The 27153-nt window shown below is 50.1% G+C and overlaps 1 protein-coding gene across 1 annotated transcript in view; it reads right to left on the bottom strand.

Annotated features, from left to right (window-relative positions):
- The window catches only part of ZFR2 (zinc finger RNA binding protein 2), a 641917-nt gene that overhangs the window by 395939 nt on the left and 218825 nt on the right, over positions 1 to 27153 (bottom strand). Inside the window, exon 7 of the mRNA XM_069216682.1 lies at positions 25471 to 25708. Coding sequence (XP_069072783.1) covers positions 25471 to 25708 — 238 coding nt within the window. The remainder of the gene's footprint in view (positions 1 to 25470; positions 25709 to 27153) is intronic.

The following is a 27153-nucleotide window of genomic DNA, read 5'->3' as shown; positions in this document are numbered from 1 at the left end:
GCTCCTACAACAACAGAGTCTGGTGGCAGCTGTGTAGTGATGAAAACCGGGTCCGTAGGAGGCGGCTAATACTTTTTTTCTACCCTTGGTGTGATTGCCCTACTTTTGACCGGCTCCTTAAATATGTCTTTTGCGTGCCGGAGCATACCAGGGAGCATAGGCAGGCTTTGGTAGGAGCTGTGGGTGGAGGAGAGTGTGTTGAACAGGAAATCATCCTCGACCTGTTCTGAGTGGAGGCTTACGTTATGAAATTGTGCTGCTCTAGCCACCACCTGAGAGTACGCGGTGCTGTCTTCTGGTGGAGATGGCTTTGTAGGGTATGCCTCCGGGCTGTTATCTGACACTGGGGCGTCGTATAGGTCCCATGCGTCCTGATCTTGGTCACCCTGGCTCATGGTGGTGTGAGCTGGGGAGTGAGATGGAGTTTGTGCTGGTGAAACGTTAATCACGGGCGGAGGAGAGGGTGGTGGTGTAACTCTTTTCACCACTTTTGGTTGTGGTGCTTGTTCCGTCTGGAACTCCAACCTTCTCTTTCTCCTAATGGGGGGAAGGGTGCTTATTTTTCCTGTCCCCTGCTGAATGAAGATACGCTTTTGCGTATGGTCCACATCAGTTGCTTGTAGCTCTTCCTCAAACCTATGCTTTTGCATTTGGGAGGTTAGCGAGTGCTCTTCTGTATAAGAGCCTGAAGCTGGGTCGCTTGCAGTTTGTTTCGGCGTCGAAACTTTGTCTGCGTGTTTTTTCGGCTCCGAGGTGACTTTTTTCCTTTTCGGGGCCGAAACCTCTCGGCGTCGATCTGTTTCGGTGTCGCTGTCTCGGCGGCGAGCCGTGTCCACAGCGGCATCTCGGTGTCGAGGCTTGTCTCCAGCACTTTCTCGGTCCCGAGAAGGCTGCGTGCCGGTGTCTCGACCGGAGTCGGACGATCTCGGCACTGTTTGGGCCTTTTTCGGTGCCGACGGTCGGTCACCGAATTTATGGGTTGAGCCATGGCCTGGTGGCAGTGGCGTCCCCTGGGCCTTGTAAATGTTTCTTTGTGTGGTTTTCGACGTCTTACTCACGGTTTGTGTATCGTCGAATCCTTCGGAGTCTGAGTCTTGGATCGAGAAGGTACCTTCTTCTTCCTGTTCCTCGAACTCCCGTTGGGCTGTCGGTGCGGACGCCATTTGAAGTCTTCTGGCTCGACGGTCTCGGAGTGTTTTTCGGGACCGGAACGCACGACAGGCCTCGCAGGTGTCTTCGCTGTGCTCAGGTGACAGGCACAGGTTGCAGACCAAGTGTTGGTCTGTGTAGGGGTATTTATTGTGGCATTTGGGGCAGAAGCGGAACGGGGTCCGTTCCATCGGCGTTCTTCAGCACGCGGTCGGGCCGACCAGGCCCCGACGGAGGATCGAAAAACTACCCCGAAGGGCACCGGAGCTCTTCGATCTTCGATGCGGTGTGGAATCTAAGTACGCCGATCCCGAACGCAACAATACCGACGAAAATCTTCCGAAATTAGCTAATTTTCCGTTCCGAAACTCGGAGCGACAGGAACACGTCCGAACCCGATGGCGGAAAAAAAACAATCGAAGATGGAGTCGACGCCCATGCGCAATGGAGACAAAAGGAGGAGTCACTCGGTCCCGTGACTCGAAAGACTTCTTCGAAGAAAAACAACTTGTAACACTCCGGCCCAACACCAGATGGCGAGCTATTGCAGAACATGCGTATCTACAGCGACAGATGCCATCGAACATATTATTTTCTTAATTTATTTTAGAACCACAAGATTCAGAATTCAAGTAAGTACATAAATTGTAAGGTACTTGGCATAGGTAAATATGGAACTTTGAATTAAAACAGTAATGCACACAGTTTGGGCAAAAATGGCAATAAGCTATTTTAACAGTGGGCATAGTGCAAAAGTCAACATTTCCTGGGGAGCTAAGTATTAGTTAGTTTTTCAGGTAAGTGAAGCACTTACAAGTTCGGGCTCCGGGGCATAGGCAGTCCACCACTGGGGGTTCAAGTCAACCCCAAACACCCAGCACCAGCAACACAGGGCTGGTCAGGTGCAGAGGTCAAAGTAGGGCCCAAATAGCATAGGTGCCTATGGAGACCAGGGGTGCTCCGGTTCCAGTCTGCTAGCAGGTAAGTACCTGCGTCCTCAGGGGGCAGACCTGGGGGGTTCTGTAGAGCACTGGGGGGGACACAGGTAGGCACACAAAACACACCCTCAGCGGCACAGTGGCGACCGGGTGCAGTGTGCAAAGCAGGTGTTGGGTTTTGTATGGGTTTCAATGGAGGGACCCGTGGGTCACTCTAGCGATGCAGGCAGGCACAGGGGGGGGCTTCTCGGGACAACCACCACCTGGGCAAGGCAGAGGGTCACTCCTGTGTCGAAGTTCGGTTCCTTTAGGTCATGGGGGCTGCGGGTGCAGTGTTGGTTCCAGGCAGTCGCGGTCAGGGGGAGCCTCTGGATTCTCTCTGCAGGCATCGCTGTGGGGGCTCAGGGGGGTCGTCTCTGGCTACTCACGAGCTCGCAGTCGCCGGGGAGTCCTCCCTGAGGTGTTGGTTTTCTGCAGGTCGAGCCGGGGCGTCGGGTGCAGAGTGTAGAGTCTTGCGCTTCCGGCGGGAAACGTGAAGTCCTTGGAAGTTGCTTCTTTGTTGCAAAGAAGTAGCTGGTTTTGAACAGGGCCACTGTTCACAGGTGTTTCTTGGTCCTGTAGCCCAGAGCAGTCCTCTGAGGCTTCAGAGGTCGCTGGTCCCTGTCAGATGCGTCGCTGGAGCAGGTTTTCGAAGTTGGAGACAGGCCGGTAGGGCTGGGGCCAAAGCAGTTGTCGTCTTCCTCCTTCTCTGCAGGCTTGTAGGTCAGCAGTCCTTCTTCTTTCTTCAGGTTGCAGGAATCTGATTTCCTGGGATCTGGGGAGCCCCAAAATACTGAATTTAGGGGTGTGTTTAGGTACGGGAGGACAGTAGCCAATGGCTACTGTCCTTGAGGGTGGCTACACCCTCTTTGTGCCTCCTCCCTGCGGGGAGGGGGGCACATCCCTAATCCTATTGGGGGAATCCTCCAAACTCAAGATGGAGGATTTCTCAAGGCAGGGGTCACCTCAGCTCAGGACACCTTAGGGGCTTGTCCTGACTGGTGGGTGACTCCTCCTTGTTTTTCTCATTATCTCCTCCAGCCTTGCCGCCAAAAGTGGGGGCAGTGGCCAGAGGGGCGGGCATCTCCACTAGCTGGGATGCCCTGTGGTGCTGTAACATAGGGGGTGAGCCTTCGAGGCTCCTGCAGGGGGAGGTGAGAAGCACCTCCACCCAGTACAGGCTTTGTTCCCGACCACAGAATGACAAAGGCACTCACCCCATGTGGCCAGTAATATGTCTGGTGTGTGGCAGGCTGGCGGAAACTGGTCAGCCTACACTAGAAGTCGGGTAGGTATTCAGGGGGCATCTCTAAGATGCCCTCTGGGTGTATGTTACAATAAATTGCACACTGGTATCAGTGTGCATTTATTGTGCTGAGAAGTTTGATACCAAACTTCCCCGTTTTCAGTGTAGCCATTATGGAACTGTGGAGTTTGTGTTTGACGAACTCCCAGACCATATACTCTTATGGCTACCCTGCACTTACAATGTCTAAGGTTTTGCTTAGACACTGTAGGGGCATAGTGCTCATGCACATATGCCCTCACCTGTGGTATAGTGCACCCTGCCTTAGGGCTTTAAGGCCTGCTAGAGGGGTGACTTACCTATGCCACAGGCAGTGTGTGGTTTGCACGGCACTCTGAGGGGAGTGCCATGTCGACTTAGTCATTTTCTCCCCACCAGCACACACAAGCTGGGAGGCAGTGTGCATGTGCTGAGTGAGGGGTCCCCAGGGTGGCATAAGACATGCTGCAGCCCTTAGAGACCTTCCCTGGCATCAGGGCCCTTGGTACTAGGGGTACCATTTACAAGGGACTTATCTGAGTGCCAGGGCTGTGCTAATTGTGGAAGCAAAGGTACAGTTTAGGGAAAGATCACTGGTGCTGGGGCCTGGTTAGCAGGGCCCCAGCACACTTTCAATCGTAACTGGCATCAACAAAAGGCAAAAAGTCGGGGGGTAACCATGGCAAGGAGACATTTCCTTACACACACTGATGTGGGAGTTAATCTCAGGAAAGCGCAGGGATAGGCTCCTGACAATGAATGAGGCAGATTCTAAATCCTATGACCTCATGAAGGGTACCCTGATTGAGGGCTTTGGGATTACAACTGAACAGTACAGGATACGGTTAAGGGAGGCTTGAAAAACCCAGACCTGGGTAGACTTTGTGGACTATTCAGTAAAGATGCTGGGTGGTTGGTTAGCTGGAAACAAGGTACAAGATTATGATGGGCTGTATAACCTGTTCATGAAATCATCTGCTTAGTACTTGTTTCAATGATAGGCTACGTCAACATCTGGTAGACCTGGGTCCACTTTACCTTCAATAATTGGGAAGGAAGGCAGACCAGTGGGTCAAAACAAGGGTGACTAAAACTACCACTTTCTTTTGGTCTGCCCCACTGGTGGAGGAGACCAAAAGAAAGGGTCCAAAAAGCCCCCCCAAGGGAAAGATGGGAGCCAGGGTAAAAATAACAAAAGAGTCTTCTAAAGGCCCCAAAAACCTGCGCAGGAGGGTGGGCCCAGAGACCCCTCCCAGTCCACAGGTGGGTACAAAGGGAGACATTTTGACCCCAGCAAGGCTTGGTGCCGCAATTGCAAAGCCAAAGGGCACCAAACTGGAGACTCTGACTAGAGACATTTTTCTTGTTTTTTACAGCCAACCTGCAGGAAATGCAGTTGCCAATATCCAGATGGGATCAGAGGTGTGGCCTGACCATGTCAGTGTCCCCACATAGGCAATATTAGTCACTGAGGGTGGGGTAGAGTTATCCTGTGCTGCCTGGCCAAGTAATACTCAAAAATACAGGCAGCCCCCTTTGGTTAATGGGGAGAAAATAGAAGCAATGATGAACAGAGGAGCTAGTATCACCATGGTAACTCAGAACGTAGGGCCAGATGTAGCAAGCAGTTTTGCCCATTCTGTGTCTATGGGAAAATGTGTTCGTACATATGGCCCGTAGTTCACTAAAATACGTTCCTGGTAGGGAAGTCTTATCCTGTCACCAATGCTGACAATGAGACAAAGTTCCATCCCATGGCTATGGTAACCTTAAACTGGGGGGAGTTGTAGGGCAGAAATAAGTGGTTGTGTCCTCATCCATCCCTGTAGATTGCTTTCTTGGTAATGACCTGGAGCATTCCGTCAGGGCTGAAGTAGAACTGAAGACCAATGCAGCAATGCTGGGAATCCCTGATGGCTATACTGAGACCGAGTAGCTTGGCCAAATAGTTGGATCCTTCCCTTTTCCCTCTTTACTGAGGAGTAGAACTAATAAAGGAAGAGGATATTAACTCGTAAGGTTGGACAGGCATCATAACGGAAAGAAAGTGGTGCCAGTGCTCCCTGACAGTCCTGACGAGGCCCTGAGTGTTAAGGCCGAAACGCGTCGACATCTTGCTAGTGGAATCAAGGGCTTGGAGCAATAATGAACTGATAAACATAAGTGGTTTAGCACTACACAATACCTGTCCAAAAAAAAAAAACTTTCAGGCATTGTACAGCTGGGTGCAAGACCCTTGGTTACCATTTGGTATTAGATCACATTGCGAATTGTGCTATAGTGACAACTTGTTAAAGCTTTAAAGATGGGCACATGTTGTTTTGTAGTGTCTTCCTGATTTTTGTTATATGTGAAATCATTTATGCTCTGTTTGTAAGATATGTTTGATGTAAATATAAATGTATGTAGATTTGTATATACCTTCGCCATAATGATAGAATAAGAGACATGTTGCTCTTCAAAGAGTCTGATGCTGGATTTTGTGAATTAATTGAATAAATAAGGGCAAATAATTTACCCCCTGAAACCAAGAGCTAACATTGGTTATTTGAAATAAGTATTAAATTTATCCCGTGCCTGCTAATTGTTGTGAGTGTGCTTAGGCTAGTATCCTAAGCAGGCGTGGGTTATAGGATACTCCCCTCTTTCTGTAAAGAAATCCCTGATTAGGCATGTGTTAAGACAAGGGCACAAAGCAAACTTCAGGAAAAAAGGGAGAGTTGGACATTGAAATCGTGGACCCTCCTCCCAAGAGAAAAGTCAAGAAGACTACAGGACCAGCTTCAAAACAAATCACAAGACAGGACCCCTCTTCTCAGGACGAGAGGAGGAGTCACCCACCTTAGAGGGACCTGAGCTTGAAGACCTTGGGCTTTACCAGCCAGAGCTCTTGGACCCAAGGGGACTCTCCAGGGAAGATCCGTGTCAGGGACAGAGAACCTGCCTGTTGGAAGCTGGCTCTGTATGTGTGAAATAGTGTGCACAGAGTCCAAGGGTTTCCCAGAGGCTTGACAGACGCTAAAGTAGATAATACTAATGCTCTCGTTTGTGGTAGTGTGGTCGGGCAGTTAGGCTTATCAGAGGGTAGTGCAAAGTATTTGTTGTACACACACAGACAATCGAAGAAGCACACACTCAATGACAACTGCAGACCAATGGTTTTTATATAACAAAAGTATATTTTCTTAATTTATTTTTAGAACCACAAGATTCAAGTTGAAGGTACTTCAATAGATTTGTATTTCACACATGTATCAATAGTACTTTGGCGGTCATTACAACATTGGCGGTAAAAGGCGCTTACCGCCATGCAGAAGACCGCCAACACACCGCCGCGGCCGCGGAATTCCGCCACAGCTATTATGACCCACATCTTGGAATCCGCCAAAAGTCAGACACCCACACAACTCCGCCACACCAAAGGTCAGTGATAAACTGGCGAAAACAAAACCTCCACCGTCACGCCAACAGAAATACGCCCACACTATCACGACACACGAATCCACGCGGCGGTCTTTCAACCGGGGTATTCCATTGGCGGTACACACCACCGCGCTCAAAATACACACACTCATACAAAACACAGCCAAATTGGACAATTCAAAATACACACACCTGAGACACAGACACATACCACTCCCACACACCCATTACAATATAAAACACACACCCAAATCACCCACAAACCACCACAACAAAAAATCTGAAAGAAGGCCAGAGAGAGACACCACCAGTAAGAACAGCAGCATCCACAGGCACACAACACCATCACCCACACAACTTCCACGCACCTCACACAACACACCACTACATATCACCACACTTATCACCACACACTCCACCCCACACATCACCTACACCACCCCATGGCACGGCAAAGACAGCCCAGGTTCTCAGAGGAGGAGCTCAGGGTCATGGTGGAGGAAATCGTCAGGGTAGAGCCACAGCTATTCGGATCACAGGTGCAGCACACCTCCATAGCTAGGAAGATGGAGCTATGGTGCAGAATAGTGGACAGGGTCAACGCAGTGGGACAGCACCCAAGAAATCGGGAGGACATCAGGAAGAGGTGGAACGACCTACGGGGGAAGGTGTGTTCCGTGGTCTCAAGACACCACATGGCGGTGGACCCCCGCCTCCTCCCCCACAACTAACAACATGGGAGGAGCAGGTCTTGGTGATTCTGCATCCTGAGGGCCTCGCAGGAGTAGGTGGAGGAATGAACTCTCGTAAGTCAAAGCTTTACTATTACATCCCCCACCCTACCTGCATGCTATCACATACCCCCACCCTCACCCTCACCCCCAGCACCCCAACTCCTCACAAATGTCTCAACATCACAAACCACACATCCCAACACCAAGCCCTGCATGCAACAACAAATCATGGACACCCATCACCAAAGCATGGCCACTGCACATACCCATACACCCACCTAAACCATCATCACACAAGCTCCCACACAGGAATACTAGCCCTGGGGTACACGGTCATCCACCCATTGCACACCATTACACACACAGATGTAATAAACATCCTTTTATACCCCTGCAGGACCCCTACCCAACATCACCGGACAGGAGGGTCCACACATGTCCACACCACCAACAGAAGAGGCCCACAGTGATGACAGCACCTCTGTCCAACTGGATCTGGATGACCAGCACGGACCATCGGGAACCTCTGGACAGTCGGTTCCACACAGGCACAGGCCACCACAGACCTTCCCCCCTCTGGAAACACCAGCACAGCACCCACCCAGCAGGCCCATACCTCCGTCCCCAGGACACGTCAATCAGCTGTGTGTCCACCACTACAGGGAACCCAGGCTAACCCACCACCCCAACAACAACAGGGACCTTGGGGCAGTGCTAGTGGGTACACGGTGCAGGGGACGGAGGCACTGGAACACAGGGGAACTGGGAGGGCTGCCGTGCGACAGGGGGCGGACAGGCCAAGGGAACCCACTCTCCACGAGGCCCTCTCCTCCATCATGGGAGCCTACCACCACCCCCAGGAGACAATGGCAACGGTACTGGCAAGTTTCAGGAGACCCAGCGCATGCAGGAGGAACAGTATATGGGCTTCAGGGAGGAACTCAGAACCATCAGCTCCACCCTGGACACCATCGTAGGGGTGCTGAAGGAAGTACTCAACACCATGAGCGACACTGTGGCACTACAATGTGCCCCTGACACTAGCATGGATGATGAACTGCCTACCACCTCCGCCGGCGCTAGTGGACAGGACGCCCCGCCACAGGACCACCACACCAGCACCCCACCCCCTGCAGAGGGAGAACCACCCCGCAAACGGTCCCTGAGATCCAGGAACAAGACAGAGAACGATGCCAAGACCCCCACCAAGAAATGAGACCACCCTGATTGTCATCCTACTGTCCCACTTTGTCACCCTGTCCATAATTAAACTGCCCCAGCTCCACTTCCTATGCCCATATGGGCAATGCACCTGTGAGACTAATAGACTGGACTCTGCCATGGACACTCCTCCGCCATCACCCCTCACCATTTCACTACCCACTCCAATTTTGAGCATTTAAATAAACACACCTAAAGCACAAAATTATCTGGAGTCTGTCTGTGATTTCAAAATAGTGTATTAGCAATTACAGTGACGAAATGTTTTTTAAATAGTAATGTCAACATACCTATGTCACACAGCTCTAGTCCATGAGGAATCTAAGCAGATGTCACACAGTGGGACCCACATCTGTGAAACCGTAAGGGAAAGTGACAACTCAGTGACCATACACTGGGTGAAAACGACAGACAGGAGAGAGGTAGTAGTGTTAAAGTACATGGAGTAGGCAGGATTATATCCTTACCTGTGTCTCACTGGAAATATTGCTGGATCACTGAGTCCCTGTTGTGCATGTCTTCTTCATCTGCTTCCTCCTCATCACTGTCCACAGGCTCCACAGCTGCAACAACACCGCCATCTGGACCATCCTCCTGCAGAAAACGCACCTGGTGTCGCAAAGCTACGTTGTGAAGCATACAGCAGGCCACGATGATCTGGCACACCTTCATTGGTGAGTAGAATAGGGATCCACCTGTCATATGGAGGCCCCTGAACCTGGCCTTAAGGAGGCCGAAGGTCTGCTCGATCACCCTCCTAGTTCGCCCATGGGCCTCATTGTAGCGTTCCGCTGCCCTGGTCCTGGGATTCCTCACTGGGGTCAGTAGCCATGACAGGTTGGGGTAACCAGAGTCACCTGCAAATGGTGAGGGGCAACTGTTAGACACACACTAACCTGGAGGGATAACCCCAGACCCAGACAACCATTCCCACTGACTTGCCTCCAGGTTCTCACCTAATAGCCACACACGGTGCCTCTGGAGTTGACCAATCACATAAGGGATGCTGCTATCCCAAAGGATGTAGGCGTCATGCACTGAGCCAGGGAACATGGCATTCACATGGCAGATGTACTGGTCTGCCAAACATACCATCTGTACATTCATAGAATGATAACTCTTCCAGTTTCTGTACACTTGTTCACTCCTGTGGGGGGGACCAAAGACACATGGGTCCCATCAATGGCACCTATGATGCTGGGGATATGTCCCTGGGCATAGAAATCACCTTTCACCGTAGGCAAATCCTCCACCTAAGGGAAAATGATGTAGCTCCGCATGTGTTTCAGAAGGGCAGACGACACTCTGGACAATACGTTGGAAAACAAAGTCTGGGACATCCCTGATGCCATGGCCACAGTTGTTTGAAAAGAGCCACTTGCAAGGAAATGGAGCACTGACAGCACCTGCACTTGAGGGGGGATTCCTGTGGGATGGCGGATTGCTGACATCAGGTCTGGCTCCAACTGGGTACACAGTTCCTGGATTGTGGCACGGTCAAGCCTGTAGGTGATTATCAAATGTCGCTCTTCCATTGTCGACAGGTCTACCAACGGTCGGTACACCGGAGGATGCCGCCATCTCCTCACATGTCCCAGCAGACAGTGCCTATGAAGGACAACAGCAAGCACAGAGTCAAACAACTCAGAGGTACGTACCCACAGTTTACCCAGAACACCAATCATACACAAAAGGTGGCCTGTATGTGTGTTGAGACTAGGCCTAGGTATGTGTGACGCAGTTGAAAATGAAGCTATGTGGGCCCCTGAAATGGCTGCTGCCTGACCTGTAAAGTGGGACAATGGGATGTGAGGTAACTGCGCTGGCGTTGTACACCGTCGCGGTAGGCGGTCGAAGACCGCGGCGCAATGCTGCATTGGTTAACATTGGACCCTATGGGTCCCAGGAGCCAATGACGATGTAAGCCGGCGGTGAGGGTACGCACCGCCGCGGACGTGACCGCCATTTTCTATCTGTTCAATCACTGGATACCTGATCTTCGACAGGAGAGGACCTACACTGCAAGTGAAGCTGTGACCTTGGTCTGGAAGAGACAATGGCTTGTGCATCTGGGGAAAGGGCCCCTGCCTTCAGATCGGAGGAATTGGAGAAGCTTGTGGACGGGGTCCTCCCCCAGTACACGCTACCCTACGGTCCTCCAGACAAAAAGGTAAGTACACAGGGAGCATGTTGTATGGGCTATGTCTGTGTGGAGAGGGCTGGATGTAAGGAGGAAGGGGGCAGAGTGCTGCATACATGAAAGGCTGTAAATGCATGTGCCACATGGCAATTGTAGGGATGGGGGCCAATCACTTTGACAGTGCAGTTGGTAATGACTTCTCTTCTTCCCCTGTACATTTCATGTAGGTCAGCGCCCACCAGAAGAAAGATATTGGGCGTGCCATCGCCAAGGACGTCCGGACCCTGGGGGTCTACCACAAACGGAGCACCCACTGCCATAAAAGGTGGGAGGACATTCGCCGCTGGAGCAAGAAGACGGCGGAGGCTCAGCTGGGGATGGCCTCCCAACGTGGGAGGGGTGCCCGTCGCACCATGACCCCCCTGATGTTCAGGATCCTGGCGGTGGCCTACCCGGAGTTGGATGGGCCCTTGAGGGCATCACAGCAGACACAAGGGGGTGAGTACACTCTCATTCTGCTGACTTTGCGCGCAGTGGAGTTGTCTGGGTGGGGGAGGAGGGCTGTGGGTTTCCCTAGGCCAGAGCGAGTTCCGTAGGCAAGGCCCCTCCGTAAGGCAGGCCATGTGGCACCCCAGCCCACCTCTGTAGAGTGCCAAGTACAGCTATTCATGCCCCTGTGTCATCTATGTGTGCAGATGTCGTCCATAGCCTTGTAGGCCATTTCCCAGGAATTGAAAAGTGGAGCCCAAGAGCGCAGCGTAGTGCAGGGGGCTTCTGTGTCTGTCTTGTCCGCCAACTGTAGCGGTAATCCATACACTCAACATGTCTTTCTTCTGTCGCCCCCCCCCCCCTTCTGTGGTCTCCCTGTTCTTGTGTGCATTAGCATCATCAGGCGGAGGAGCAGTGGCACCGGAGCACGAGGGAGCTGCATCCCACATGGCCCTGGAGGGTGAGACTACGGACTCGGAATTCACCAGTGGGACGGAGGGCGAGGGGAGCTTCATGGCGGGGACAGGAGCTGACACCAGCGACACAGACTCGTCCTCTGATGGGAGCTCCCTTCTGGTGGTGACAACATCTGTGCCCCCGCATCTACAGGTACAGCCGCCACCCCCCTACCAGCACCGCCCTCCCAGCAGCCCCTCAGCCTTCGCCCCGTGCCCGCTCACCCAGGAGGGTGGGCATCACCTTCGCCCCAGGCAACTCAGGCCCTGCCCCAGTCACCCCTGCTGCCCTCAGTGAGGAGGCCATTGACCTACTCAGGTCCCTCACAGTTGGGCAGTCTCCCATTTTGAATGCCATCCAGGGTGTAGAAAGGCAGTTGCAACAAACAAATGCATTCCTGGAGGGCATTTATTCTGTTCAGGCAGCCCTTCACCGAGCTTTTCAAACTCTGGCCTCAGCACTGATGGCAGCCATTGTCCCCGTCTCTAGCCTCCCCCCTCCAACTTCCTCCACCCAGACCAAATCCCCTGTACCTCAGCCTATCCCAAGCACACCATCAGACCAGCCTGCACACACCTCAACACACAAGGGGAGCTCAGGCAAACATAAGCACCCCACATCCCACAGGCACTCACACAAACAACACACACATGCAGACACACCAATATACACTGCCTCCAATGTGTCCCCCTCCTCGTCGTCTCCCTCCTCCCTCCCAGTCTCGTCTACACTCACACCTGCATGCACTACCTCTACAGCTACTACGTCCCTCACCAGCACACCCACCAGCACACCCCGCTCACGTGCAGTCACCACCCCCACTACCATTCACACGTCCTGTGTCCTCTCCCAGTGTGTCTGTGACGCCCCCTCCCAAGATACACAAACGCAGGCACACACCCACCCAACAGCCATCCACCTCACGACAGCCTCCAGCGCATGCACCTGCACCCAAAGTCACCAAACGTACACCTCCTACTACCACCACCTCTTCCTCCACTCCTAAACCCCCACCAGCTACCCGTCCCAGTGTGTCCCAAAAACTTTTCCTGTCCAGCCTTGACATTTTTCTCACACCTCCCCCACCCCGTCCATCTCATAGGTCCCGAAGTAGCACCTCAGCCACAACATCTCCGGGACCAGTGGTGCCTGTAGTCACCGGTATGTGGAGTGCACCGGCCACCAGGACAGCCAGTGTGGCACGGAACCACAGCAGAGACAGTCCCCCACCTGTGAAGCATCAGAAGTTGGCCAGTGCCCGGTGGGAGAGGGGGAAGACTCCAGCCACCCAAGCCGCTCCCAGGGGTCCCGTTGGGATTGTGGAGTCAGCTGTGACACCTTCCAAGGTGGGGAAGGGCCACAGGAAACCTGGAAAGTCTGGGAAGAGCTGCACGGCGGAGAAGACCGCCATCATCCCCGCTGCCCAGGAGGCCACCGCCAGCCCCAGCCCAGCTGCCCAGGAAGCCACCGCCAGCCCCAGCCCCAGCCCAGCTGCCCAGGAGGCCACCGCCAGCCCCAGCCCAGCTTCCCAGGAGGCCACCGCCAGCCCCAGCCCAGCTGCCCAGGAGGCCACCGCCAGCCCCAGCCCAGCTGCCCAGGAGGCCACCGCCAGCCCCAGCCCCGCTGATCCATGAAGGACCACCAGCACCAGCCCCGCTGGGCCATGAAGGACCACCAGCACAAGCCCCCCTGGGCCATGAAGGACCGCCAGCACAAGCCCTGCTGGGCCATGAAGGACCGCCAACTCAAGCACCGCTGAACAGGGCACCGCCAACTCAAGCACTGCTGAACAGGGCGCCGCCAACTCAAGCACCGCTGAACAGGGCACCACCAACTCAAGCACCACTAGCCCATGAGCGGCAGGGGCACTGACGCAACTGGGTCCGTCACGGGGTGTATGATGCACTCTGGGAACAAGCCCCGCTGGGCCATGAAGGACCGCCAGCACAAGCCCCGCTGGGCCATGAAGGACTGCCAGCACAAGCCCCGCTGGGCCATGAAGGACCGCCAGCACAAGCCCCCCCTGGGCCATGAAGGACCGCCAGCACAAGCCCTGCTGGGCCATGAAGGACCGCCAACTCAAGCACCGCTGAACAGGGCACCACCAACTCAAGCACCACTAGCCCATGAGCGGCAGGGGCACTGACGCAACTGGGTCCGTCACGGGGTGTATGATGCACTCTGGGAACAAGCCCCGCTGGGCCATGAAGGACCGCCAGCACAAGCCCCGCTGGGCCATGAAGGACTGCCAGCACAAGCCCCGCTAGGCCATGAAGGACCGCCAACTCAAGCACCGCTGAACAGGGCACCGCCAACTCAAGCACCGCTGAACAGGGCACCGCCAACTCAAGCACCGCTAGCCCATGAGCGGCAGGGGCACTGACGCAACTGGGTCCGTCACGGGGTGTATGATGCACTCTGGGCACCAGTCCCCCTCCAGTACCAGTGGAGAGATCCATCCACTACCTCTGCCCTTCACAGGATGAAGCACTCTGGGCACCATGACCCCTCCAGAACCAGTGGAGACTGTTATCCACTACCTCTGTCCTACACAGGATGAAGCACTCTGGGCACCAGTCCTCCTCCAGAACCAGTGGAGACATCCATCCACTACCTCTGTCCTACACAGGATGAAGCACTCTGGGCACCATGCCCCCTCCAGAACCAGTGGAGACTGTTATCCACTACCTCCGTCCTACACAGGATGAAGCACTCTGGGCACCAGTCCCCCTCCACAACCAGTGGAGACTGTTATCCACTTGAGAGACTGTCGCTTTGCACTCCCCAGGATATGCCAGTGGGCAACCCACCCACTGTAGAGACTTGAGAGACTGTGGCTTTGCATTCCCCAGAATTGAACAGTGGGCAAACCACCCACTGTAGAGACTTGAGAGACTGTGGCTTTGCACTCCCCAGGATTGAACAGTGGGCAACCCACCCACTGTAGAGACTTGAGAGACTGTGGCTTTGCACTCCCCAGGATTGAATAGTGGGCAACCCACCCACTGGAGAGACTTGAGAGACTGTGGCTTTGCACTCCCCAGGATTGGACAGTGGGCATGTGGCCCCCTCGTGGATTTGGCGTCGTGCACTCAAGCGGCTGAGGTGCCCCCCTTTCCCTCCCCCTCAGGTGCCTGTTTTCTTGCTGTCTGATGCCCCTGCAGTGTTCTCTCCGTCATGGTCGGGGATCTTGTGTGGGCCTCGCCCATACCGTGTGGTCCCAGTGTTCCACGGACTTTCTTTGTGCAGTACCTGGACTACTATGCCTGGTATATATTTTGTACATGGTGTTTATGGAAAATGTCACTTACCCAGTGTACATCTGTTCGTGGCATGAGTCGCTGCAGATTCACATGCTTTGCACATCCCGCCATCTAGTGTTGGGATCGCAGTGTTACAAGTTGTTTTTCTTCGAAGAAGTCTTTCGAGTCACGAGATCGAGGGACTCCTCCCCTTTCGGCTCCATTGCGCATGGGCGTCGACTCCATCTTAGCTTGTTTTCCCCGCAGAGGGTGAGGTAGGAGTTGTGTATTATAGTAATAGTGCCCATGCAATGGAGAAACATGTATGTACATAATATAGTTTAAAGAGATATATTTACAAATTTACAAATGTTTAACATCAACTTCGAAACGGCTACAGGCTCCCGGCGAGGCGGGTGGGCGCATGTGAATCTGCAGCGACTCATGCCACGAACAGATGTACACTGGGTAAGTGACATTTTCCGTTCAATGGCATGTGTAGCTGCAGATACACATACTTTGCATAGACTAGTAAGCAGTTATCTCCCCAAAAGCGGTGGTTCAGCCTGTAGGAGTTGAAGTTGTTTGAAACAAAGTTCGTAGTACTGATTGTCCTACTGTGGCTTGTTGTGCTGTTAACACATCCACGCAGTAGTGCTTGGTAAACGTATGAGGCGTAGACCATGTGGCTGCCTTACATATTTCAGCCATTGGAATGTTTCCTAGAAAAGCCATGGTAGCACCTTTCTTTCTAATTGAGTGTGCCCTCGATGTAATAGGCAGTTCTCTTTTTGCTTTGAGATAACAGGTTTGGATGCATTTAACTATCCATCTAGCAATGCCTTGTTTTGAAATTGGATTACCTGTATGAGGTTTTTGGAAAGCAACAAATAATTGTTTTGTTTTCCGAATTTGTTTTGTTCTGTCAATGTAGTACATTAACGCTCTTTTGATGTCTAATGTATGTAGTGCTCTCTCAGCTACAGAATCTGGCTGTGGGAAGAACACTGGTAGTTCTACTGTTTGATTGAAGTGGAACGGTGATATGACTTTTGGTAAAAAAAAATTGATTTGTCCGTAGAACTACTTTATGTTTGTGTATTTGAATAAATGGTTCTTGAATGGTAAATGCTTGGATTTCACTGACTCTTCTTAAAGATGTGATGGCAATTAGAAATGCAACTTTCCATGTTAAATATTGCACTTCACATGAGTGCATGGGTTCAAATGGTGGCCCCATGAGTCGTGTTAAGACAATGTTGAGGTTCCATGAAGGAACTGGTGGTGTCCTTGGTGGTATAATTCTTTTTAGTCCTTCCATAAAGGCTTTTATGACTGGGATCCTAAACAGTAAAGCTGAGTGGGTAATTTGCAGGTAAGCTGAAATTGCGGTAAGATGTATCTTAATGGATGAAAAAGCTTGTTTGACTTTTGCAAATGTAGCAAATAGCTTACGATGTCTGTAGCAGATGCGTGTAAGGGTTGAATTTGATTAATATGGCAATAATAAACAAACCTTTTCCACTTATTTCCATAGCAATGTCTAGTGGTCGGTTTTCTAGCTTGTTTTATGACTTCCATACATTCCTGTGTAAGTTTTAAGTGTCCGAACTCTAAGACTTCAGGGCCAAGTTGCTAGATTCAGCGATGCTGGATTGGGGTGTCTGATCTGTTGATTGTGTTGAGTTAACAGATCTGGTCTGTTTGGTAGTTTGATATGAGGCACTACTGAGAGGTCTAGTAGTGTTGTGTACCAAGGTTGTCTTGCCCAAGTTGGTGCTATGAGTATGAGTTTGAGTTTGTTTTGACTCAACTTGTTTACTAGATATGGAAGGAGTGGGAGAGGGGGAAAAGCGTATGCAAATATCCCTGACCAACTCATCCATAACGCATTGCCCAGAGACTGATGTTGGGGGTACCTGGATGCGAAGTTTTTGCATTTCGCGTTTTCTTTTGTTGCAAACAGTTCTATTTGTGGTGTTCCCCAATTTTGGAAGTACGTGTGTAGTACTTGGGGGTGAATCTCCCATTCGTGGATCTGTTGGTGATCCCAAGAGAGATTGTCTGCTAATTGATTCTGTATCCCTGGAATGAACTGTGCTATTAGGCAAATGTGGTTGTGTATCGCCCAATGCCATATTTTCTGTGTCAGGAGACACAACTGTGTTGAGTGTGTTCCTCCTTGTTTGTTTAGGTAATACATTGTTGTCATGTTGTCTGTTTTGACAAGAATGTGTTTGTGGCTTATTATTGGTTGAAATGCTTTTAACGCTAGAAATACTGCCAATAGTTCTAAGTGATTTATGTGAAACTGTTTTTGCCGAGAGTCCCATTGTCCCTGAATGCTGTGTTGATTGAGGTGTGCTCCCCACCCTATCATGGAGGCATCTGTAGTTATTACGTATTGAGGCACTGGGTCTTGAAAAGGCCGCCCTAGGTTTAAATTTATATTGTTCCACCATTGAAGCGAGGTGTATGTTTGGCGGTCTATCAACACTAGATCTAGAAGTTGACCCTGTTCCTGTGACCATTGTGATGCTAGGCACTGCTGTAAGGGCCGCATGTGCAATCTGGCGTTTGGGACAATGGCTATGCATGAGGACATCATGCCTAGTAGTTTCATTACTATTTTGACTTGTATACTTTGGTTTGGGTACATGACCTGTATAACATTGTGAAATGCTTGCACTCTTTGTGGACTTGGAGTGGCAATGGCTTTTGCTGTGTCGATTGTTGCCCCTAAGTATTGCTGTGTCTGACACGGCTGAAGGTGTGACTTTGTGTAGTTGATTGAGAAACCTAGTTTGTGTACGGTTTTTATGACGTACTTTGTGTGTTGTAAACACTGTTCTAGTGTGTTGGTTTTGATTAACCAATCGTCTAGGTACCGGAATACATGTATTTGCTGCCTTCTGATATGCGCAGCTACTACTGCAAGGCATTTTGTAAAAACTCTTGGCGCAGTTGTTATTCCGAATCGCAACACCTTGAATTGGTAATGTACCCCTTGGAATACAAATCTTAGGTACTTTCTGTGTGAAGGATGTATCGGTATATGGAAATATGCATCCTTTAGGTCTAGTGTTGTCATGTAGTCTTGTTGTTTGAGCAGTGGGATTACGTCTTGTAATGTCACCATGTGAAAGTGGTCTGATTTGATGTAGGTATTTAATGTTCTGAGATCTAATATAGGTCTCAGTGTTTTGTCCTTTTTGGGTATGAGAAAGTACAGAGAGTAAACTCCTGTTCCTTTTTGTTGCATTGGTACTAATTCTATTGCTCCTTTTTGTAGCAATGCCTGGACCTCTAGTTCTAGAAGATCCATGGGTTGTTTTGACATATGGTGTGTTTTCGGTGGAACGTTTGGAGGGAATCTGAGAAATTCTATGCAATAACCATGCTGGATAATTGCCAGTACCCAAGTGTCTGTTGTTATCTCCTCCCAATGTTTGTAAAAATTGCTTCGTCTCCCCCCCCCACAGGTGTTATGTGTTGGGGATTTGTGACTTGGAAGTCACTGTTTGTTTTGAGGAGCTTTGGAACTTTCCTCTATTTTTTTTTTTTAATTGTCCCCCTCTATATTGTCCCCGAAAACTTCCCCGCTGATAATGACTTTGATAAGTGGGCCTTGTTTGTGAGGTTGTGGCTTCTGTAGCTTGTCCTCGAAACCCCCCGCTAAACTGTGTTTTGCAAAATGTGCCTCTGCTCTGTGGGGAGTAGAGTGCGCCCATGGCTTTGGCCGTATCTGTGTCTTTTTTAAGTTTTTCTATAGCAGTGTCCACCTCCGGCCCAAACAACTGCTGTCCATTAAAAGGCATATTCAGCACGGCTTGTTGTATTTCCGGCTTGAATCCTGATGTACGCAACCATGCGTGTCTCCTTATTGTTACTGCAGTATTTACTGTCCTTGCAGCTGTATCTGCTGCATCCATTGCTGACCGTATCTGATTATTTGAGATACTTTGTCCTTCCTCCACCACTTGTTGTGCCCTTTTCTGGAACTCCTTGGGTAAGTGTTCTATGAAATGCTGCATTTCGTCCCAATGAGCCCTATCATATCTTGCCTGAAGTGCTTGTGAGTTGGCAATGCGCCATTGGTTTGCTGCTTGTGCTGCAACCCTTTTTCCTGCAGCGTCAAATTTGCGACTCTCCTTGTCTGGAGGTGGTGCGTCTCCCGAGGTGTGAGAGTTTGCTCTCTTGCGAGCTGCCCCTACTACCACAGAGTCTGGTGTTAATTGCTGCGTGATATACACAGGATCTGTAGGCGGTGGCTTGTACTTTTTCTCCACCATTGGAGTTATGGCCCTGCCCTTCACAGGCTCCTGAAAGACTTGTTTGGAGTGTTTTAGCATTCCCGGTAGCATAGGTAAGCTCTGGTATTGGCTATGAGTAGAGGATAGTGTATTAAACAAAAATCATCCTCAATCGGTTCTGCATGCAAGGTGACATTATGAAAAGCCGCTGCCCTTGAGACCACCTGCGTGTAGGATGTACTGTCCTCCGGTGGGGAAGGTCTCGCTGGGTAACAGTCTGGGCTGTTATCCGATACTGGCGCATCATAAAGGTCCCATGCGTCTGGATCGTCTTGACTTATTTCAGTATGCGTTGGTGATTGCATCAGTGGTGGAGTGTCCACCGGTGATGTGTGCATTGATGGTGGTGGAGATGGTGGCGGAGTTGCCTGTCTTGCCACTTTTGCCTGTGGCTGCTTGTCCTTTTCCTGAAAGGCAAGTCTTCTTTTCATTTTAATTGGTGGAAGAGTGCTTATCTTCCCTGTGTCCTTTTGAATGTGGAGCCTCCTTTGAGTGTAGTCTGGCTCCATCGATTCTAGTTCTTGTCCGAACTTATGTCCTTGCATTTGTGAGGACAATCCCTGTTCCTCTGTGTAGGAACCTGATTTCGGTTCCGAGGCTGGATGTTTCGGAATGGAAACCTTTTCGGTAGCCTTTTTCGGCTCTGACGACACTTTCTTTATTTTCGGCATCGTGATCTCTCGGTGCCGACCCATTTCGGTGCAGCTGTCTCGGTGCCGAACTTGCTCGGAGCCGCTGTCTCGGGCTCGAGATTGCTGTGTGCCAGTATCTCGACCGGAGTTGGATGACTTCGACACAAGCGTGCCCTTTTTCGGTGCCGATGGTCGGTCACCTATTTTACGGGTTAAGCCATGGCCTGTTGGCGGTGGCATCCCCTGGGCTTTTGTGGTCTTCTCGTGAGTTTTATGTTTCGAAGTCTTACTCACGGTTTTAGGCGTTTCTTCGGGCTCGAGCTCGTCCGAGTCCGACTCCTGGATGGAGAAGCTTTCCTCTTCCTCCTCCACATGCCTTTGTCCTGTTGGCGCCGACGCCATTTGCAGTCTTCTCGCTCTTCGGTCCCTTAATGTCTTCCTCGACCGAAACGCTCGACAGGCTTCACACGTATCTTCTTTGTGTTCTGGAGACAAACACAAGTTACAGACCAGGTGCTGATCTGTATACGGATACTTGTTGTGACATTTTGGGCAGAAGCGGAATGGGGTCCGTTCCATCAGCCTTGAAGATACACGTGGCCAGGCCGACCAGGCCCGACGCGGGATCGAAAAAAAACCCGAAGGGCCACCGGAGCTCTTAAAAAATCGGTGTTGATCTGTAGTAACTAACCCGATACCGAACGCAAACAATACAGTCGATTTTTCTGAGATTCTACCTATCTTTTCGAACCGAAACACAGAGCGAAAAGGAACACATCCGAACCCGATGGCGGAAAAAAAACAATCTAAGATGGAGTCGACACCCATGCGCAATGGAGCCGAAAGGGGAGGAGTCCCTCGACCTCGTGACTCGAAAGACTTCTTCGAAGAAAAACAACTTGTAACACTCCGAGCCCAACACTAGATGGCGGGATGTGCAAAGCATGTGTATCTGCAGCTACACATGCCATCGAACATATATATATATTTCTGCCTACTTGTTTGTAATATATTCCAATGGTTACACTCATTTTCTTTGCTCTTTGCATTCTTCCGGGGGCGTTTGGGGGGTGTAACTGTGATGTATTGATATGCATTAGTGTGTGTGTTGTAGTGGGTGGGGGTGGGGGTGTTGCGTGTGTTTGTCCCTGTTTTTTCCCTCCCCCATCCCCTGTGTCGTAGGTGCAGTACTCACTATGGTCTTCGCCACCGGTGTTCGTGCTCCTGGTAGAGGAGCAGGAAGACTATCGCAGGTAGGATTTGGAGTTCCGGTTCCATGATGTCCTCGTTCCTCGTGGAGTGTGTAGAGGTGAGAGTTTTCCCTTCGAAATTCCTGTTTCCACCGTGTTTTTATCTGCAGTGTATCCGCCCCGGAAAAGGTGGCGGATTGGCCTGTCATAATAGTGTGGGCGGTACATTGTCTTCCGCCTGTCTGTTGGCGGTGACCGCCGAGCTGTTTGTTTGGCGGTCTGAGTGTTAAAGTGGCTGTGTTTGTTGGCGGTTTCCACCACGGTCGTAATTGCTATTTCTTTACTGCCGACCTGTTGGCGGTCTTACCGCCGCTTTAACACCGTCCGCCAGGGTTGTAATGACCACCTTTGTTTGCAATCGATAAGTTATACACTTTTTGGAAATATTGTCAATAATCTGTTTTAAAAACTTGACAGTACAATTTTAAGGCCCCGTTTCTGGTGGGAAGAAAAGTTAAGATCGTTTTACAGGTAAGTACAACACATACAGTTCCAGTCTCCAGGGTTTAGGTAGTCTACAGGTCGGGTATTAAGTTAACCCCAAGCACCCACCACCAGCAACATGGGGCCAGCCGGGTGCAGAGGTCAAAGTCTTGGCAAAATTAACATGGGCTCCTATGAAGACCGGGGGCACTCGGTTTCAGATCTGCAGGCAGGTAAGTACCAGCATCTTCAGAGGGCAGACCTGGGGGTGGGGAGTTCAGAAGAACACTTGTGGGGCCACAAGTAGACACCAAACATACACACCCAGCATCACTGGGGTGGCCAAGTGCAGGGTGCAAACTAGATGTCGGGTCTCCAACTATTCTCTATGAGGGTACCCCAAGAGCCACTCAGAGGCTGCAGGCGAAGTCCAGGGGGTCCTCTTGGGCAAACCACGGGCTGGAAAGGGAGGAGGGCCGCCTGCTGATCTCTGCTGCACTGGAGGTCGTGTTCCCCAAGGCCTGGGGGCTGCAGGTGCAGTGTGTCTTTAGGCATCAGATATCATCTGGAGCTTTCGCAGTCAGGGGGTTCGTTGAGATTCCCTCTGCAGGCGTCGTCTTGGAGGGGTGGAGAGGTCAACCCAGGGTGGGCATTTGCTCGGAATCGCCTGGGGGTCCGCTCTAGCTGGTTAGGCCACATGGACATGGGTGATGGGCGTTGTTTGCAGATTGGTTAAGACTCATGCATTCAGGGTGAGGTGGGAGTCCTTAGTTGTTGTTTCTTCTTCGACAGGGCCGCTGTCCAGGGGAGGTCTTGGTTCTTTCAAGGAGTGCAGGGCAGTTTTCTGGAGCTTGGCAGAGGTCCTGGTCCTGCTGAATGCCTTGCTGTTCTTTTGCAGGTTCTTTGAAGCAGGAGACAGGTCGGTAGGCCTGGGGCAAAATCAGTTGTTGTCTTCCTTCGTTTCTGCTGGGGATTTCAGCTATGCAGCCCTTTTTCTTCTTGTCAGGTCACCACGAATCTGGTGAGCTGGGTTCAGGGAGGCCCTTAAATCCTAGATTGAGGGGCATTTTAGGGTTCAGAGGGCAGTAGCCAATGGCTACTATCCATGAGGGTGGCTACACCCTCCTGGTGCCCATTTCTTTTGTGGAGGGGGGCACAAACCTAATCCTATTGATCCCTGTTCTCCAAACCAAGATGGAGGATTCTGCGGGGAGGATTCAGCTCTGGTCACCTTAGGGGCAGTCCTGGCAGGGGTGGTCACTCCTCCCTGTTTTCCCTATTTTTCCAGCCGGACTTGCCACCAAAAGTGGGGCTTTGAACTGGGGCGGGCAACTCCACTAACTGAAGTGCCCTGGGGCACTGTAATCTGAGGCCTGAAACATTGAGGCTCGCCGCAAGGTGTTACAGTTCTTGTAGGGGGTTGGTGTGAAGCACCTACACCCAGGACACACTTTGTTTCTGGCCACCGAGAGCACAAAGCCTCCCAGGACAGGCTTTGATTCTGAACACAGAGTGCACAAAGGCACTCATCCCATGTGGTCAGAAACTTGTCTGAAAGTGGAAGGCTGGCGGAGACCAGTCAGTCCTACACTAACAGTTGGGCTAATATACAGGGGGCATCTCTAAGATGCCCTCTGTGTGCATTTTTCAATACATCCCACACTGGCATCAGTGGGGGTTTATTGTGCTGAGAAGTTTGATATCAAACTTCCCAGTATTCAGTGGAGCCATTATGGAGCTAATGACAAACTCCCAGACCATATACTCAATATGGCTACACTACATTTACAGTGTCTAAGAATGGATTTAGACACTGTAGGGGCATATTGCTCATGCAGCTATGCCCTCACATGTGGTATAGTGCATCCTGCCTTAGGGCTGTAAGGCCTGCTAGAGGGGTGTCTTACCTATGCCACAGGCAGTGGTTTGTGGGCATGGCACCCTGAATCAGAAGAGGTCGATGCACAGGAGTCCTAGTGGACTCTTGCATGCTAAATCTGGGGACACACTTGCGAGGGAGTCCCTAAATAGCTCTAACAGGGTGCTTGGTCACTCTGCAGGGTGACCACCTATCAGAGGTGGTCACTGACATCAGTCATGTGTCCTGACCAACCAGATGCTCCAAATGGCCTCTGCTCATCTTGTTTTCAAGATGGCAGAATCAAGTGGCCACCTGGAAGAGCTCTGGGCACTACCCATGGGGTGGTGATGGACAGGGGAGTGGTCACTCCCCTTTCCTTTGTGTGATTTCGCACCAGAGCAAGGACCGGGGGTCCCTGGACTGATGCAAAACGATTATGCTAGAACAGCACCAAATTTGCCCTTCAAAGCAAGCCGGTGGCTTGGGCAGGCTACCCGCCCCCAGCCTCGTAACACCTATTTCCAAGGAAGAGGAGGCTGCACCCCTCTCCCACAAGAAATCCTTTGTTTTGCCTTCCCCTGCTTGAGCTGGTCAAGCAGCAGGAGGGCAGACTCCTATCTGAAAGGCTGCAGCAGCGTGGGTTGCTCGCAGACCTTGGAAGTAGGAGCAATACTGGGGGGTTCTCTAATGAGCCCCAGAGTGCATGAAATCATGCCATCAATATTGGTATTAGTATTGGGGTATGATTCCTACATGTTTGATATCAAACATGCCTGGGTTCGAGGTTACAATCATGTAGCAGGAGCACAGGCCACAGTGACCTGTGGCCAGTACACAGGTAAATGGCTTCCCTGCACTTACGAAGTCTACTGCCTTGGATCTGGGGTTCGCAGGGGTGTCCTCACACACAGGGACCAGCACCCTGCCCTTTGGGCTGAAAGGACCACCATATGGGTGATCTACAGTGACCTGGTGCAGTGACCAGCAGTGAAAGGGGGTATGCACCTTTTCAAGCAGGCAGCAAATGGCAGACCTGCAGACACACTTTGCATGGGCTCCCGTAGGTGGCATAATACATGCTATAGGCCATGGGGGGGAGGGCCTGGTGTACCAATGCCCTGGATACCTTAGTACCATATACTAAGAATGTAAAGGAGTACACCAGTATGCCAATTGTAGGGTGTAGAGGGTACCAAGGTAACCAATTTAAGAGGAGCAAGCACAATCACTGGGGTCCTAGGTAGCAGAATCTCAGTGTAAACAGTCTAAGCACAAAGATAAACAGGCAAAAATTGGGGGCAACCATGCCAAAAAGAGTGACTTTCCTACAAAAAGCCTTACGGATCCAGTCTGATGACTGGCATAATTCTAAGGTAGGGAATCTGCAGCTAGAAGTCGCTATCAGATAGCTGACATCAAGACAAAGTTAAAAAAGCAAGAAAGTGCATAAAATGCCAAAAATGAAAATCAAGCTCTCAAATGCAACCAGACTCAAAGAAGAGGGAAGCAGTACGAAGGCTTACCTTAAACAATAGTAAAGAAAAGGTAGGTACATATGCAACCTCTACTGAAAAAAGGATTTTGCATGGCTGCAGGAAGTATCACTTGTGTAACAAGCAGAGCTGACACTCCAACAGCAGTAAAAATCCAATACAGGTTAAGTTGAATGTTAGCACCTGACCAATCAATAAAAAAGTAAGGAGACCTGGAAATACTCAGCTAAAGCTAGAGAAAACGTTTTTAATGGTGCAAATGCTTTGAGTTTAGTGACTAATGCCGATTAACATTCTGCAGGTTATTATGCCAATGGCGATTAAGCTTGTAATGCAACTTTTGATTTTAAATTCATCCAGGTCACACAGTTAAGTAACTTACCTACAACTGTGATCTTAGATGGGGCCGATTTCGTCAATGGTGTGGGTCTGCTTGGATTGCTGGTGCTGTTCACTGTTGTGACAACTGGCGGGGATGTAGTGGAGTGAGCAGGATTACCTCCTGAGGAGATGATGGTTGTAGTGGTACTAACAGTGGTGGTGGTATTTGACACAGAGTTCACTAGGGCTAGCTCTGGCGAGGGAATGGGCTTCCCTAGCTTAGTGTGTAACTTCACCACCTGAAACAAATAGAAACCCAGTAAAAAATACAAATTAAAATACAAATTACAAACTTTAGCAGCAAATAGTCATACGCAAGTGAAAGTAAAAAAGTGGGCCAGGTTAATCTGGCTCAGTGCAGTGTAAACAGCTCAACCCCATCCTCGGTAGACAAAAAAATTCAAAGAAATCTGACATGCAAAACAACTTATTTAAGGTAAACTAAAAATATAAAAAATTGTTCAAGGAAAAAAAAAAATTAAATAGAAAAATAAAATTAAAAAAAAAATAAGCATGTCTACCCAAAGACAAAAACGTAGAAAATTATTTGGCAAAAAAAGGACGCAATAAATATCAATTATGGAGAGAAAAACTTAAAGACGAGAAGTTTTCAAGCAGAAGTAGTTTTTCGGGAGTGAGTAATATGAAGGAAATTATTCAGACTAAAGGCTTAAGGGAAGAGGTATGAAGAGTTCAACGGAGGGGGTATTTTTAAAATAAAACCAACCTTATGCTTCCCCACTTTCAGGCACTCGACATTGAGACCTTGGGTACCAGCTTTACCAGAATATGGACATTAACATTTTACAATAAACGGGCACTGCTCATATCCATTTGTGCACAATTATATGCTTCTCAGCATTCTAAAACCAACCAAACTACATTCTTTTTAATAGTTCTCAGCAGTGGATCATTTGTTGGAAATGAGGAACTAATTGGGTTTTTGTTGGACAGATGTCAACTGCAGGGCTTTTGAAATGCTGTGCCCCAATCTGCTGTACAGATGTGATTTTCCAGAGCTGAGCTCAGCAATCATGTCAGCTCACTGGAGATGCTAACATTAATTTATGCTGTATCAAAATATGAACGGTGTTCTAACGTCTGGGTAACATCGAAAAGGTAGTCCTTTTTTTGATAAAACTGCATACTGCCATCTTAATCAGACTCCCTGAAGTCTGAATGTGGTGAAGAAAAAGTTACTTACCTTTGTTAATGATATTTCTGGTCTGTACTTTATCTCCAGAAATGTTCATAGCTCTCTTATGCTGGTAAAGGGCACTGGCTACATATCAACACCAGAAACGAGACCAACATGACGTCAATGGTTCATTTTCTTCTGTGGCTGTAGGAGGCTGGCACTATATGTAGTGTGCAAAGCTAGGCACACTGTGCAGGGTGTCCAGGCAACCACACATTGGTTTACAGAGGTAAAAACTACATCACCTAATGCTCTAATTTTTAAGGTAGCTTGGTCGAGTAGTTAGGTCAATCTTGGAGGAGTGCAAAGCATTTGTTGTACTCACAGTATCAATCATTCAATTCACACATTCGAAAGAATAACTTGAGAGCAATTTATAAAAATACTTCAGACTTTTATGTAATTTTTAAGACCAAGATCATCAAAATTGGTTAAGTACTTTTTGAGACATGGATTTTGAAGTTTAATAAAAATAGTATTTTTGTG

Source organism: Pleurodeles waltl, chromosome 12 (genome assembly GCF_031143425.1).
Source record: "Pleurodeles waltl isolate 20211129_DDA chromosome 12, aPleWal1.hap1.20221129, whole genome shotgun sequence".
Taxonomy (NCBI): Eukaryota; Metazoa; Chordata; class Amphibia; order Caudata; family Salamandridae; genus Pleurodeles; species Pleurodeles waltl.
Note: the sequence above shows the minus strand (reverse complement) of the source record. Positions and strands in the feature narration are given on the sequence as shown.